Below are 14,906 nucleotides of genomic sequence, written 5' to 3'. Positions count from 1 at the left end.
TTGATAAAAAAAGGACTCGTGCTTATTGAATTTATAAATTTTTCTTACAAATCGCGTGATATGCTGATTAAAGCTTGCACGCATGATTCTATTAATTTATATCGTTATCGCCCATGTGGTAGATAATGAATTAAAGCTATTTGCTCCGAATGTAATGCCTGATACATCAGGTATTTCGCGGATAGTCGTGATAGATCAGAAGATGAAATTTCGGCAAGGCACGACAACAAAACATCACTCTCAATTAAATAAACTACTTTCATGACACGATTGCGCCGAAAAGAATAGCGATGAACGTCGAAATCTCTCTTGAAGCTCTCTAACTCTGACATGCAACCACTTTATAATGTGATATATTGATTTTACTTGATTTCCTTGTAATTTTTGAAACTTTTGAGAGGAGTTTTCTTTTAAAATAAATGTATAAATTATATTTTTAAATTTCGATTTTTTGAATATAAGTTATAAACCTTGATTTAAAAAGAAAGTATAGAATTAGATATATATTATTAGGATAAGCGGGATGATTATCATGTTCACAGCCTTCAAATTATGTTAATTTTTTACTCGCTTTGCTATTGTTGAAACGAAATTCATTTTGATGTAAATTTGAGATTGTTCTAAGGAGCAGTTGTACGACATGAAATGATTAGTCGCATATTTTATCGCACTGTAATAATACTCTAAAAACCTGGTCTCTCACAACTACTCGTTTGCAATATTGCATACAGCATTGGTCGAAAGCAAATGTAATACTTGTATTAAATTGTAATCAATCCGATTGTGTTTAGCACGCGAATAAAACATTATGATAAAAATTAGAAAAAAAGTCATCATAATGTATAATATTTTATTATTTTAATATTTGCTTAATTTGTTTATTTTATTATTATTTTAATATCTTTTTGTAAAAACAAAAGTTTAATGCAAAAGTAAGATAAGTCTATAGTTTATCTATATTAAATAAGTAAATCTAGAATGATGTTCACAAATATAGAATATGGAATCACCTTATTTTTGGACTGAATTCACACACAATTTGCTATAAAAATTTCTATATAAAAATGTATTACGTTCTTTAATAGAACCGAGTAGTTTAATTCAGTGTAGTTTGCTAAAGATATTTCATGTATTTTGACCAAATCTGTATATCCTATTACAGCGATTGTGTATCGAATCTCTGACGAATGCATAGTAAATCGTGTTATTCGTTATATCGTGTAATATTGCAGTTTCGCGAGACAAATCGCGGAGCCATTGTGTTACTGCGCAGTTATTTATTCATCGCAGTTATTTATTCATTCTACGATGCTTCGAAGTTTGATCCGAATTTTGTAGTACTTTCTTGTATGTACTTTTCAAGACGCGGATTCACTAAACTTAATTATGTTTGCGTGATGTAGACGATACTCTAAGATTCTTGAGATAATTAATTTTGGCAATTAGCCCGTTAATTCATTGCGCGTAATCATGTAATTTACTTCGCGTGGTAGATATTTGCACGTTATTATCGTTACTAATTCTTTTTCTTAATAGAGAAAGATGAGGATATGAAATAAAATTCCAAGTATTTCCGCAATATATTAAAAATATAAAAAAAAGTTGAAAATTATATAGACTGCTTTCCCTATGCATGAGAGCGTTTGAGGCGCACTTTTGTGTTACTTGTAGTCGCTATTTAAATATAATAATTTTTCAACATATAGCGCTGCAACGAATAAAACAGTATAAGTTATTTGCTTGAATAACAAAGGAAGAATTCCTCCATTTTTCTTTTAAAACTTTCTCCAGGCAGTTTAGATTTATATCATATTCTCACTCCATTGTATAAATAGTGTAAATTTCACTTTTTTTATAAATGGCGCAAACTTAAGAATGTTTTAAACTGACTTGAAAAAGTTAGATTATTTTGAAAAATGTGGATATATTGAAAGAGTGAATAATGTGTGTCAATTCTTTCAGAAAAATTTCGAGAAAGACGATTTCGAGAAAACTTCTTTCGGAACAACTCGACAATCGTTTACAATTGAAAAACTGACATGACGCGATTTTATTATTGTAGGATTCGCGCGAGCGATGCCCGCGAAAAACCGTATGTACTTTCGCAGAAAGTTTTCGCTTCGCCAACCAAGATACGAACACGCCGAAGAAGTTCTCTGTCTTATCTATAGTTTCGCGCAAGATTCAAGAGTTCCTTCACCCCAGTTAGTTATAAACCTCTCCACCTTCGGTCGAAGAGGCCGAGGTGTGTCTATCGATCGTGCTGAAATTTACATCGACAAGCCACCGTGGACTAGCTTAACGGGATAATAAATTGAAAATCCCAAAAACTTTTGTCAATCCTTTTTTGCTGCCATAATGGCTGCCATTCTAAGTTTCGATGTTTTAATCGAAAAAAGTATTGCTACGACGGTTTCTTCAAGATATTATAAAATGAACTCGGTTGATGCTTTGGTTATCTTGTTTTTGAGATAATTGAGTAAATATTTGCGCGATTTTTTCGGAAATTTGCGTAAGCTGAGCCTGACTTTGATAAGCTTTGTGTGCAAAAATTATATGAAACGAAGATTACTTTGAACAGCATAATTATAATCAGTTATATCATTAATATATTTATTTAGATATTTGAAAGTCTTTAAATGATTTATTAAAATGTTTCGCAAAAAATACAAAATTCAAAGAGAAATCAAAATATTTTAAAGATTGATCTTTAAAGATTGATTTTTTGCAAAACGTTAGCTTTCTTAGACTATTAAATTTCATTATTCAAACTCATTTATATGTATCGCATGTTAAATTAACTCTATGATTACAATAAGATTTGTGAAATTTAATTTAACTACCATATAAATAATGAGCTCTAAGGTTTCCTTCCTTTAATTTTCAAAATTAGATGTTAATAAATAATGAATAAAGCCGCGCTAGATCCGCCTATAGAGTACGTTGCACCTCATTCATTATTTATTAAATCCGCACATTATATCTGCGTGCACATTATATCGTGCGTTGATCAATTAGGATATCAGCGATGAAGTTCTTCAATGTCTTGATATTGATGTCGCATCTCGCATTGTTTGCCCATCGAACGATTATTACTCTTGTAATTGTATGGAAATTCTTTCTATGTAAGAGACTTTTGCATCGTAATTTTGTGTGATATTATTACTGACCGTTACGTTCCAGTGACTCACAAGACGGCAATAGCGTGACGGTGTTATAAGCTTTCTCACTAACTAATGCCATATTATATTATGAACATACTTTAATTTTTTACTTTTTTTCTCTAAAATAAATTCCGGAAATCTTTTGAAAAGCTGCACGCACATATTGACTTTTAAATTTTTATTGATTTATGATATTTTAAAAAATATTTTTAGAAACAAGGAATCTTTAGAAAAAAGAAATCACAAGATGTATCAATAAAATAATAAGGTATTCTATAAGAATTTCGAGTTTATATTACAAACTAATTATAATGCTTAAACTTTTCATTTCTTTTAAATTCTCTTTATATAATATTACTAATAAGAATATAAAACATATTTTACGATTCTTGCATGCACATTTTGAAGGAATGCGTCACGTCGACGTGAAAAAACATCTTAATTCGATAAGAAGGATAGTTCTACAAAAATTGTAAATTACTCGAGATCTATTGTATTTAATCACGCAGTGCTAGCAAAGAAGCATAAGAATCGATACACTTATATTTATGACCTGTTAAAACATTTTAAATCATCCTCTTAATTATATACATACTTCAATATAAATTATTTTATTGTTATTTCTCAATATGTCATTTTATTATTGTTAATACTAATGTATATTTAAATATATTTATTCTGCTTACTAGAACTCTTTAAAATTCGATTGATATTTAAATGGAAATTTGACTGAAACTTATAAAATATAACTAAAATAATAGATTTTTTTACAAATTTATCTTTTAATCATGCTAAATTATGTTAAAAGAAATATATTTGAGAAATAATTTTCTACAAGCTATTATTAAAAAAATGCATGAAAGATATAATACAAAAATATATCCTTAGTTTTATGAAATCAGTATTTTTTTCGAAGAGAAATAATTTTTGTCCAACAAATTTATTTGATAAAAAAATCGAACGTGTAGGTACGAAACCATCCTTATATCTGGTGATTGATCTCGCACGCGAGCCAACTCGTCCACGATCTCTCGTTGACTTTTGTGGAACGCTAAAACGTTTTTTGCCGCAAAGATATGTCGCACTGGAAAATGCAGTGTGTGTGGGCGATCATATACAGCAAAAAATACAGCGTTCTACTTCTTTTATGAACGATTTTTTTACTGTATTTCTTCTTGGTGACACAAGAAAATAGGAGAATTTCTCGTATATCTATGTCTGATATTATCTGAACTTCCACTCTCATCATTATAAAACACTTTTTTTATTCTCAAGATACTTTCTACGTTTGTTTTATAGTGTTTATATTTAAAAATTATAATCAATTAAATTAATTCCCTTATAATTGATTGATGCAACTTATGTTGCTTCGTATCTTAATCAAAAATTATGTTGATATAAGTTGATTGACACAACTTATGTTGATGTATGTGAAAAATTATATATAACAAATGTCTATGCCATTTTTGCAAATAACAATCGGTTAGATCATTCCTATTACAAAAATCGATTATGAAACTACTGTGTTCTGTTTATGTATGTAAAAAAAACTGCTTTCATGAAAGTTAGATTACCTAAAGAAAATTGGAGTTAATTTGAAGCAATAAAAATTAAAATAGATTCGAGTTATCGAAGAGCGATTCGTCTAATTGAATTGCGAAGTAAATTACTGACCACAAATTTGCACACTAATAGTATAATAGTTAGCTGCAAGATATAAAATCTCGCTAGTAATTCATAGCAATATCTAATTAAATTATTAATAATATTTATAGTAATGTTTATATGTTGTTTGGAGTATATTGATGCATAAGTTAATTTGAAAATATTTTCTTAAAATTAAAGATTTTAGCAAAGTCAGGAAAAGTATTAATATTATTTAACTTGAAATTTTAATATGCTAGGAAGTTTAACATTTCTATCAAATATTTTTACTATTGATATTTTAACTTTGTATAAATTTGACGTAAGAATGCTTGAGATATTATTTATTTCATAAATGTCTTCAATAGATTTTTATTCCTATATATAAATTTTTTGGGGATAATAATAATGTTATTTAAAAAATACAATAATATATGTCAGATATCTTTTTATATTTAAAATATATATTATTAATATGTTTATTATATTTTTTTAAATTGATATAAAAGATCAGTAAATCCGTAGAGAGCTTATATTTATTAAGAAAAAAAGTCTCGAGCATTCTGAGGCCAGCTATTCAATATATCGATTACCGATCAAACCTATCCACACTTTCACAAATTGGATGATACGCGGCTAACGAGCTTTAGGGGGCTTATGCGCGGATTTTTGCTTCGCGAGCAATAATCGGTGAATTAGAAGAAATGTGGCCCTCGCGGGGTAGGTTTAGGATGTCGAGAAGCTATAAAGAGAAACGAGAACACACAGGCCGAGCGAATGAAATACGGGTGGTGGCGTGAATCGACCTTGGCCGCACGCGACGAGCCGCGCCGCGACGCCTCGCCGGTCATTTCACATTGCCACGTTACGTCAATTTTCGGTCGCACCGTCTCTCCCGCCTTCCTTTCTCGGCACATGCCATTTATTTGATACGACGATCCCTCCTTGTATCAAGGCTACAGGAGATGACCGATGAGCTTCCGATAGAGGCACTGATCGATCGCTAATTATTATTTCTTCGATTGTTTTACGAAGCGCAATGTGTATGTGTCCAGAGAGTAACTGAGAGTAACTGAGAGTAACTATTTCTCGTAAAAAAAAATTCCCAGACTGATGATATTAAATTATTAACAAGAGACTCGTTAATGAATTCGAAAGAACACGACGAAAGAGAGCACATGTTTTCGTATCACGCGATAATCCGATTTATTATTAGTTGATCTGCATCTGTTGAGTCATACGTGGTGTTATAATCGGGTACACAGTACTTTTTTACACACAAATATTGGTATTTATAAAGATACTTTGTGACATATATAACAAAAAATATAATATTAAATTAATGTATTATATGTTAATGTTATGTTAATTTAAATTGGAATTTTTATGCTAGAATATATTACTTTACTTGATAATTTTTTGCTTCTTCTTTTAAATATTTATACAAATTTATTTTATATTAGTCACAGCATATATACTATAAAGAATTAATTTAATATTTATTAAATATATCACTTTCTAAATTTTTTATTAAAAAGATAAATATTAAAATAATTTTTTGAAATTATTAATTATTATCATATTATTTATTACTAACAATATATTTTTTATAATTATAAAATATTAATTATTTGGAACTTTCTAACAAATAATTTAGAAAAACATAAAAAGACATGTGTTATTCAATAATTTTGTATAATTATCCATATTACTGTCTTAATATTATTACAGCAATATATAAATATTAATATAAGTATATAAAAGCTTATTTCATTCTATTATACGCCGTCCTTAAATAAGTTATTATATATAATTTGACTATGATTGCACATACGTCTCTTTCACTTTATTAAAGCACTTTTGTGTTTTTTTTATGTAAACTAGTAACCCATTTCCCACAATTCGACATAATTGAGCCGCTAATCTTTGATAGCGTGTGGAAAACGTTACGGTATACACCGTACAACGCGAAAATATTAAATGCGAAAGTACGTTATTAAAGATTGAGCGAAACGAATTTTAATGTAATTTGCATAGCGTTATACACTCACGTTCTTTGAATCCAGTTCTTTCATTCCTTTAATCGCTCTTTTAGATTAGGCTAATTGCATTCTGTATCCTCGTGACTAACAACAGAATATAGTATGTCAGATAAGTGGATTGATTTGCAATGTTAATAAAAATATAAGAACAGCTTTTAATTTCTGCACAATATGAAGATTGTAAGAAGGTTTAATGTCCCTCTATCTGCATGTTGAGTGGCTTTATCTGACATTTAAAATTTGACAATATTAAGATAATTAATATACATGTTAAAGATAAATTTTCGTATATTCTTATCTGACAAGATTGAATATTTCAATTTTGTCTTTTTTCTCCTATTATGTTATTGTTTTTAAATATTAATATGTCGATTTATATATCAATTTATCAATAGAAAAATTATTTTTAATTCGTAGATAGCATCATATGGGACTATAAATAAATGATGCTTGCGCGTATTTTTATTTGCATGCAGCAATTAGAATCATGAAATTGCAAGAGGTATTCGTTTGCATTAAAGAATTGCATTCAAGAATTTAATCAAAAAGAAAACAGATAAATATGCTTTTACACATTATAGAATTGCATATTAATTTACGCTACTTTTTTTTTATACTTTGTCCTTAAACTTAGAAATCTATATTTTCTGATTATTAAATAAAGCTTTCGAATTAATAAGGGAAAGAAACAATTTTTATAACAAAATAAAAGATACTTCTGTAATTTGTCGAATATATAAGATAAAATTTTCAAATAGTAATTAAAAAAAAAGCTTCTTTGGTAAGATTGACATACTAAGATAATTATCGAAACGCTAATATTAGGGTGTCGTAATCGCGTGTCCATCTTTACGCCTTTTCGTGATTTTTGTTTTTATATGCGTAGAGAAATTTCAGGAGCACTGCTCTCGTTACATTTATGCGGCACGATACAAGCGGCATTTTACAAGGCAACGCGATGAACTATGGTTTTATTATCACGACAGTTATTAAAATTTGTGCGAATGATAATGCCGCTCGCGCGACATGAAACAATTCCGCTGCCGTAAATCTCAAGTATGGCATGCATTTCATTGCGTCCGAGTTTACCTTTCGGAAAGAGCCGTTTCGCATGCAACTTGGCTGCAATCACACCATTTTCGTAATATTTTTCACATTTTATCGATTTCTGGATATCTCATATTTTGTTAATACTTTGAGAACTTACTTTGTATTTGACCTAATATTTAATTCCAAGCTAAAAACTATACATATATTCTTTTCTGACCTAAAAAAATATTTTTAAGAAAATATTAACTTTGCAAGTTATATAATTACATATTCTAACAACAATATTGATCTAATTTACACACGTGCTAGATTTAAATCTAAGAGTTAGATAAATATTCTTCAATAATGAAGAAAGTAATGAAGAAAAATAAGAAAGCAACGGAAAGTAAACCGCGTTATTTTCGACATAACGAACGCATTGTTGCGGTAATATGCGCGAGATTGTACGATCTGAGAAATTAATTAAATTAATTACGCCTGTTGCGGGTAATGCAAGTTTCATCTTACAATGCACATGCAGAAGTCAACCGGAAGTCGTTTTAATTCCCAGGACAATCCGCGCGCGGATTTTCCCTGCTCCCATTAACGACGCGATTATGGGGGAAAGTGTTTGGTAAAATTATCTAATTGTAAGTCGAAGTAGACCACGGTATTTGTGCTTAATGACGCCTCATTTTGCGCAAACTTTCAGCCGCGTACTTTTGCTGCTTTCCCTTTCTCCCTTTAATCAACCGCGCAATTGGTAGATACGAACTTTTAGACACGTATAACTTTTAATGGTTTTGTCTAGCGTGTCGTGAATCGTGATGCAGCCGTGTAATCACCCGATCAATGTATCTTTATTATGCTACTAGGATTAATCTTTTTCAAGGCAAATTGATTTCTAACACTTCTGTTTAGAGAAATGCAATAAATTTATTTTGGAATAAATTTTTGCATGATTGAGATAAACAAAAATGCGGGTGATAAAAATGCCACTTTTCAGATTTGATTCTTTGTTGAAGAATATAAATTTAAAATAGATTCAGGATAAAGAATTTTTTCCATGCAGTAAAATTTTTTTGGTGAAAATGTATAACAAATACATCATGTTGAGTGCGATAAACGCAATTTATTAACATACGCAGAACGCCGTCGCATAATTTTTCCCCGCATGATAACATCGCGAGAATAGAATTGGGTATTAGTCAGTTTACCAGTTTATGGTTGCGGTTTGTAAAACTAACAATCATTAACTGCAAAGAATCATATGTTTCTCACGAAAGAATTAACTTTTTTTCTCAGCTTTATTAAAAATTATATCGAACAATTTTATTACACATTTAATTTAAGATAAAATAAATCCGAGATAAAAGATAAGAGAATGATAAAAATTAATTAATGAAATAATTTACTTAAAGTTTAAGTATATAAAATTAAAAACTGTATAATTATTATACATGTAAACGATAAATGATATCAAATTTTGAAAAAATCTGATTATATTAACACGATGCATTTAAAATAATCGCGAGATTAAGCTTTTGTTAAATGTATTTCTTTATATCTTCAAGGATAGCATTTGTTATACTGTTGAACATTTGTATTTGGAACATTGCTCACATATTCCTCATTATGATTAGAATACAAATATCATTATCCTTCAGAGAACTCGGAATAATTTTAATCTAAAAATAAACTCATAAAAAAATTCGATAGCGATCGGCCTTCTTTTGATCAGCGAAAGTGCTCGCTCTCGTTAAGGGTTAAGGTGACGACGAATTACAAGCGCAACTTTAAAGCTCCAGTGATATAGTCACCGGCCGACACGCGCGTCGCCGCGACACACGCATCGGGAGAAAATCGGCCGCGGTCGCGGCGGGACCGCCTTGAAAACCGACCGGTTAAGGTAAAGAACTTCGTGTCGCGCATATCGATTTCGTGGTCAGTCAGCTAACTAGCTCCGAGGGCCGGAGGGCGCGAAGGGGGTTGAAAATCTTCGCGTGACCGGTCGCGCGGGATCAGCCGACTTTACCTCTACCCTCGCCTGCCACCCTTCGCGACTACGTCTTGCCGCGACTGCGGTAACCGCAATCACTGACCGAAGTCACCTGAGAACGGCCGCTGGTGATGGCCACTCGTTGACTTACGGAGGTAACGTTACGATCCTAGTTTTCGCCATCGTTAGTCATCGCGAATTGTTATCGTCGCGATCTTTGATCTCTCTGGTTATTTTCGTTGTTATTCCATCGCCGATGTTTTTTTTCCTCCCCTCACTAATTTATCAGACGCGTGTCTATCGCAATTTCGAGTTTCGCGATCGCGCCGTCGACGCCTACCGATCTTCTGGCCCTGCCGAGTTTCTGGAAATTGATTCTCTATCCTGCGAAGGAGTTGTGTTTAGGTAAGAGCTTTTCTGGACTACGATTGTATGCGCGAACAGAGGGATGAGACCTGCGCGGCTCTGAGGTGTATGCGGTTTTTGTGATGTGATTAAATCTGCTACGTGAGGGATCTTGCGTTTTTCGTCTACCGCAGCTTGATCCATGGGTGATCGAGTCACGAAACATACCTCACACCGCAGTAAATATGCCTGGTCTTTTTAATGCGCATTTAGTGGTTTGCAGTTATTGTTTATCCATTTAACTTAGAAGAATAAGAAATATTTGGGAAGAAATGGATATAAACTGAGTCAAACTCATACACATTTACCCACTATTGTAGTAATGTAAAGTGCGATTTAATACTCCGATAAAATTTACATTATTTTTTTTCGGCGTACGTTTTTAATTCAATTCAAATATTATGCCCCATGAATAATTTAGACCTTTTCATCTATAGCTAAATGTAATCAATACTTTCTGATATTATATACATAGACTGTACATTTTACACATGACTCATACGTGTATACAGATGTATATAAGTGCTAATAACTATGCAGCTAATGCAAAATCAATAATAATCTTTCGGAATTAAATAGTTGAACATTTTTGCTGCAAGTCAATTACATAAAGTCAATTAAAATAAAATATATATGAATATTATTGATCCCTATTTTTTTATCTCCCTTACTTTTATAAAATTCTATTCAACATAGAGAGTTATGAATATAATAAAGTATATTTTCCTATATAGTAATATAAAAATTTGTTGGATGTTTTACAGAAAAAAAGTATTAAAATACATAAATATATTATTACATAAACACCACCACCCACTGATATAAATATATATATAAACTAAGTTATTTAAAAAATTAGAAAAATTAAAATTATGCTCTCTTTAGATTTTTCTGTAAAATATAATAATATTTAGTACTGGCAACATATTTTAATGTCAATATCATATTTTTATCATAGTGTCCTGGCTTCTTGCAACGAAAAGGAACAAGCCAAAGCTAGTGAAAAGCTATTGGCACGTTGGGGAAGATCTTTGAGTCAGTACTCCAAGTGCTGCTCTGGCATGAGGTGCCTAGCTTGTCGCAGAGATCCCAAGAGTCTCCTATGGACTAGGAATCAAAAAAGAGCGATGGTGATCAACGATACTCCGCCACCGGTTGCACCATCACCTGCGACAAACACGTTGTCCTGTTGGTCGAAACTGAAATCGCGATGCAGGTGAAGAACTGTTATTCAACGATTAGAATTTCAATCGCATGCGCTTATCAGGTTATTACATGTATATTATTATTTTAAAAATAAATTTGAGGCCACGAAATGACGCAATACGAATAGGAAAATTGTGAAAAAATATTGTCTGCGAATGCTTTTTTATCATTCTGTAATTTATTACCACTTGCTTAATTTATTTGCTGAGCTTATTTCCAGAATTTTTCAGGTTGGTTTGGCTTCTTGTAATCTCGCTTTATTATCTATGCTGTTCTACTTTGCTATTATATCGATTTTAAGTTTTTAGATTTGCGATTTATCCTTCGATAGTTTAATCTCAATTTCAAAATTTTCTACCGCATTTTTCGCTAAATATTACTAATATAATTAATAATCATTGAAACATCTTAATTTTCTAGAAACTTTTCGGCGATTTTTGAGCTTGGGTATTATTTTACTTATTAAGAGATTTTGCTTCCCTGTTTGACGGATCTTAGGATGAAAATAAAAATTGCATCGTGCGATATATTTTTCCAACAGATGCTCTAGATTACAAGAGATCAAGTGTTGTACAAGAAAATCCAGAGTCGCTCCTACCGAGCCTACCGTTTGCTGTCCACCGGAGAGAAGATGTGGTGCGATTTGCCGTCGCGTGTTCGGCTGTTGTAGTTGCAAACGCGCAGACACGCAACAACGCACAAAAAATACACGTGCCAAGCACAGTCTTACAAGTGTAGCGCCGCCACCCTTGTCTGAGGTACGTGGATATTGAGGAATTGAAATCTTATCGAACAAAATAAGCTACTATTTTGTATCTTACTGTTATTCATATGTAATAGAATTGCAATATTTTTTTTATTCCTTTTTATTAATTTTAATATTCTAAAAACTGCATATCAAATTTAAATAAAATAAATAAATATGCAACTTTAATTGAAGGAAGAGATTAATTATTATTTTCGAATAAGTGCCTTGAATGTGAAATACAATGAAGCAGTTTAATCTACTTAGAATATCCTAGACACGCACTTAGGCCGCGTTTCTTATTTATAACACGAGAACTTGATGTGCAATATATCGCAGGAACCAAAGGCCAAGTTACCAGATGTTTTAGTGGAGTACAATTCTATTATGCGTGGCGCCATTCCTTGCCTTCCGGTTCCTCTCGCCTGGTTCTGCCTAATATGGAATGTTTTATTACCAGGCACTGGTACGAATTTAAATCTTAATGCTACTTTATCATAGAAAAAATATTCTTTCAAGAAATTAATTTCCAATTTTGCAAATTTTCAATTACAAGTGGTTTTTTTCTTTAATATTAAATTTTTTTTATATAACTAATTCTTTTTTTTCACTTAGGAACTGTTTGGAGCGGTTTATTCGATTTATGTACCGGACAGCCGCGATTCTCTCCCGTTGCCGGATTAAAGTCACGACTGGGTGCACTTATTGTCAATCTTGTTGTGGGTGTTGGTCAATTATTTACTGTTCTATTTTGCCTCGTTGGATGGGGCTGGAGTATTTGGTGGGGCGTCACCATGGTCCGTTTAGCTAGTAAGTCTTCTGATCATTTATCGAAATAAAATTACGCCTAACTGCCAAATATTATATGTATGAAGTACTCAAGATCAATTACAAATTATTTGTAATAGGTACATATTATCTAAATTTGATTTTACACATAATTTGATGTGTATCTTCTTTGATGTATATCTCTGATATAAAAATAATTAATAATTATTACAATAATTTAAAATTGATCGTAAATTACATTTTGAGAAGTTATTGATTTGTGCTTTTTATAATTCTAATAAAATTCATAAATTTTCTGATATTGCAGGAAAATACAAACGGTTCAAGGCTTCGGAAGCTGCCAGCAACGATCTCGAAGCCAGAGGCGGCGAACCGGGTCCCCTGCCTCCCGGTGTGCCGAGCCAAGCCTTACGAGAGATGGAAAGGGCACGATGATGCATTTTTAATAAAGAAAGGATTATGATTATTCTCCGATTGTCCAAAGAAGTTTTATATCTTGTTCGACAAATTTTCGTGCTTCGTTTGATATGAATCGTCATGAATTGAAAAATATCGTCTGCATGAATAAAATAATATTGCTGGTGCAGCTTATAATAATGGTTATATATTTGCGAAGATGATATTAAGAGAGATATTTCAGACGAAAATTTTTCTTTACAGTTGAATCATGACAAAAGGTGAAAATTAAATAAAAATTTTGAAACAACATATTAAACTATACGATATAAATTTGATAAATAGGTAATCGAAAAAGGTCACAAATTATTAAGACGATCGAGTATTTTAATTTTTTTTTTACGTCATTCATTCCTCGCTATTTTTAATGAGAAAAATAATTTTTTAATTGAAATTATTAGTATAAAATACAATATATAAATATAAAGAATTTCTTGCATATAAATATTATTTCTCTTGTACAGTTTAACATATTAATATGTTACAATCCTTAATTTTAACGACAAATTTCTCAAAAGACAACATTATTGAGTTTCATGTATGGGATATTTATAAATTTTTTTTTTTAAATTGATTATTATATGTTGTATATATACTATACTAAATTATGTTAAATAAAAGCTACGGTATCTTCCATTTTATAAAAAATAAATTTTTTGACTTTAATAAATATCGTATACGTTATTGAAATAAATAATTGATTATCTTTTCTTAAATTATATTATTAATTTAGATAAATACTTTTTAGGAAAATAAAAGAGAGAAGAAAAGAAAAAAGATTAAAGTTCTTTTAACAAGTTAATAGAGTTAAAAAAAAATCTTTAATTATTCAAGAATTTTATCGTAGTTGCCGATTTCAATAGTCCTGTTTGAAATCTCCTTATAAAATTAAAAAAAGAATTAAAATTAAGACGTTTATATAAAATAAGCAGAGGCTTTGCAAATACTCTGTATTTTTCTACACATAATGGAAATTTTCGTCAACAAAAAGTTCAATTTTTGTAAAGACGACGCTTGTGCGTGAGAAGTTGTGGCCTATTAAAAAATCCGAAGACATCCTTGAAGATTAATCGCTTTCAATGAAAGCATTTTAGAGATTCTTTCAAAATGTACTCGTTGCATCAATGAGAATAAATTATGAAAAGCGGATTTACTAGCGACGATGGTAACGATATTGAATTAAAATTTCTTCGGTGAGTAGACATTAGATTTATATACATTGTTTAAAATTGATCTTCGGAGATATATTATCACAATTTTCGAAGATGTGGCCTTAAAACGATATCGATGGGATAATCACGTTTTGAAGAAAACGCGCTTTATATTTTTACAAGCGCAACATATATACAAATATTCAAGTACTCGATTATACTTATATTTGCGATTATTGTAAATATGAAAATATATTACATCAATTTTTAATGTAA

At 30.8% G+C, this 14,906-nt stretch overlaps 1 protein-coding gene across 5 annotated transcripts in view; it reads left to right on the top strand.

Annotated features, from left to right (window-relative positions):
• Nucleotides 1–14,906, top strand: part of Stum (mechanosensory transduction mediator stumble) — a 30,519-nt gene extending 15,613 nt beyond the window's left edge. For 4 of the 5 annotated variants that reach the window (XM_083093755.1, XM_083093754.1, XM_083093756.1 and 1 more), the window contains 5 exons: nucleotides 11,242–11,499; nucleotides 12,031–12,247; nucleotides 12,574–12,700; nucleotides 12,850–13,044; nucleotides 13,331–14,114. In XM_083093755.1, coding sequence (XP_082949881.1) covers nucleotides 11,242–11,499; nucleotides 12,031–12,247; nucleotides 12,574–12,700; nucleotides 12,850–13,044; nucleotides 13,331–13,458 — 925 coding nt within the window. In that variant the 3' untranslated portion in view covers nucleotides 13,459–14,114. Of the gene's footprint in view, nucleotides 1–11,241; nucleotides 11,500–12,030; nucleotides 12,248–12,573; nucleotides 12,701–12,849; nucleotides 13,045–13,330; nucleotides 14,115–14,227 lie in introns of those variants that run through there. The other variant, XR_014437725.1, reaches the window with a different exon arrangement.

The sequence above is a fragment of the Camponotus vicinus genome, unplaced genomic scaffold (genome assembly GCF_025532165.1).
Source record: "Camponotus vicinus isolate PSW18456_S1 unplaced genomic scaffold, iyCamVici1.0 SCAF_3, whole genome shotgun sequence".
In the NCBI taxonomy this organism is placed as follows: domain Eukaryota; kingdom Metazoa; phylum Arthropoda; class Insecta; order Hymenoptera; family Formicidae; genus Camponotus; species Camponotus vicinus.
Note: the sequence above shows the minus strand (reverse complement) of the source record. Positions and strands in the feature narration are given on the sequence as shown.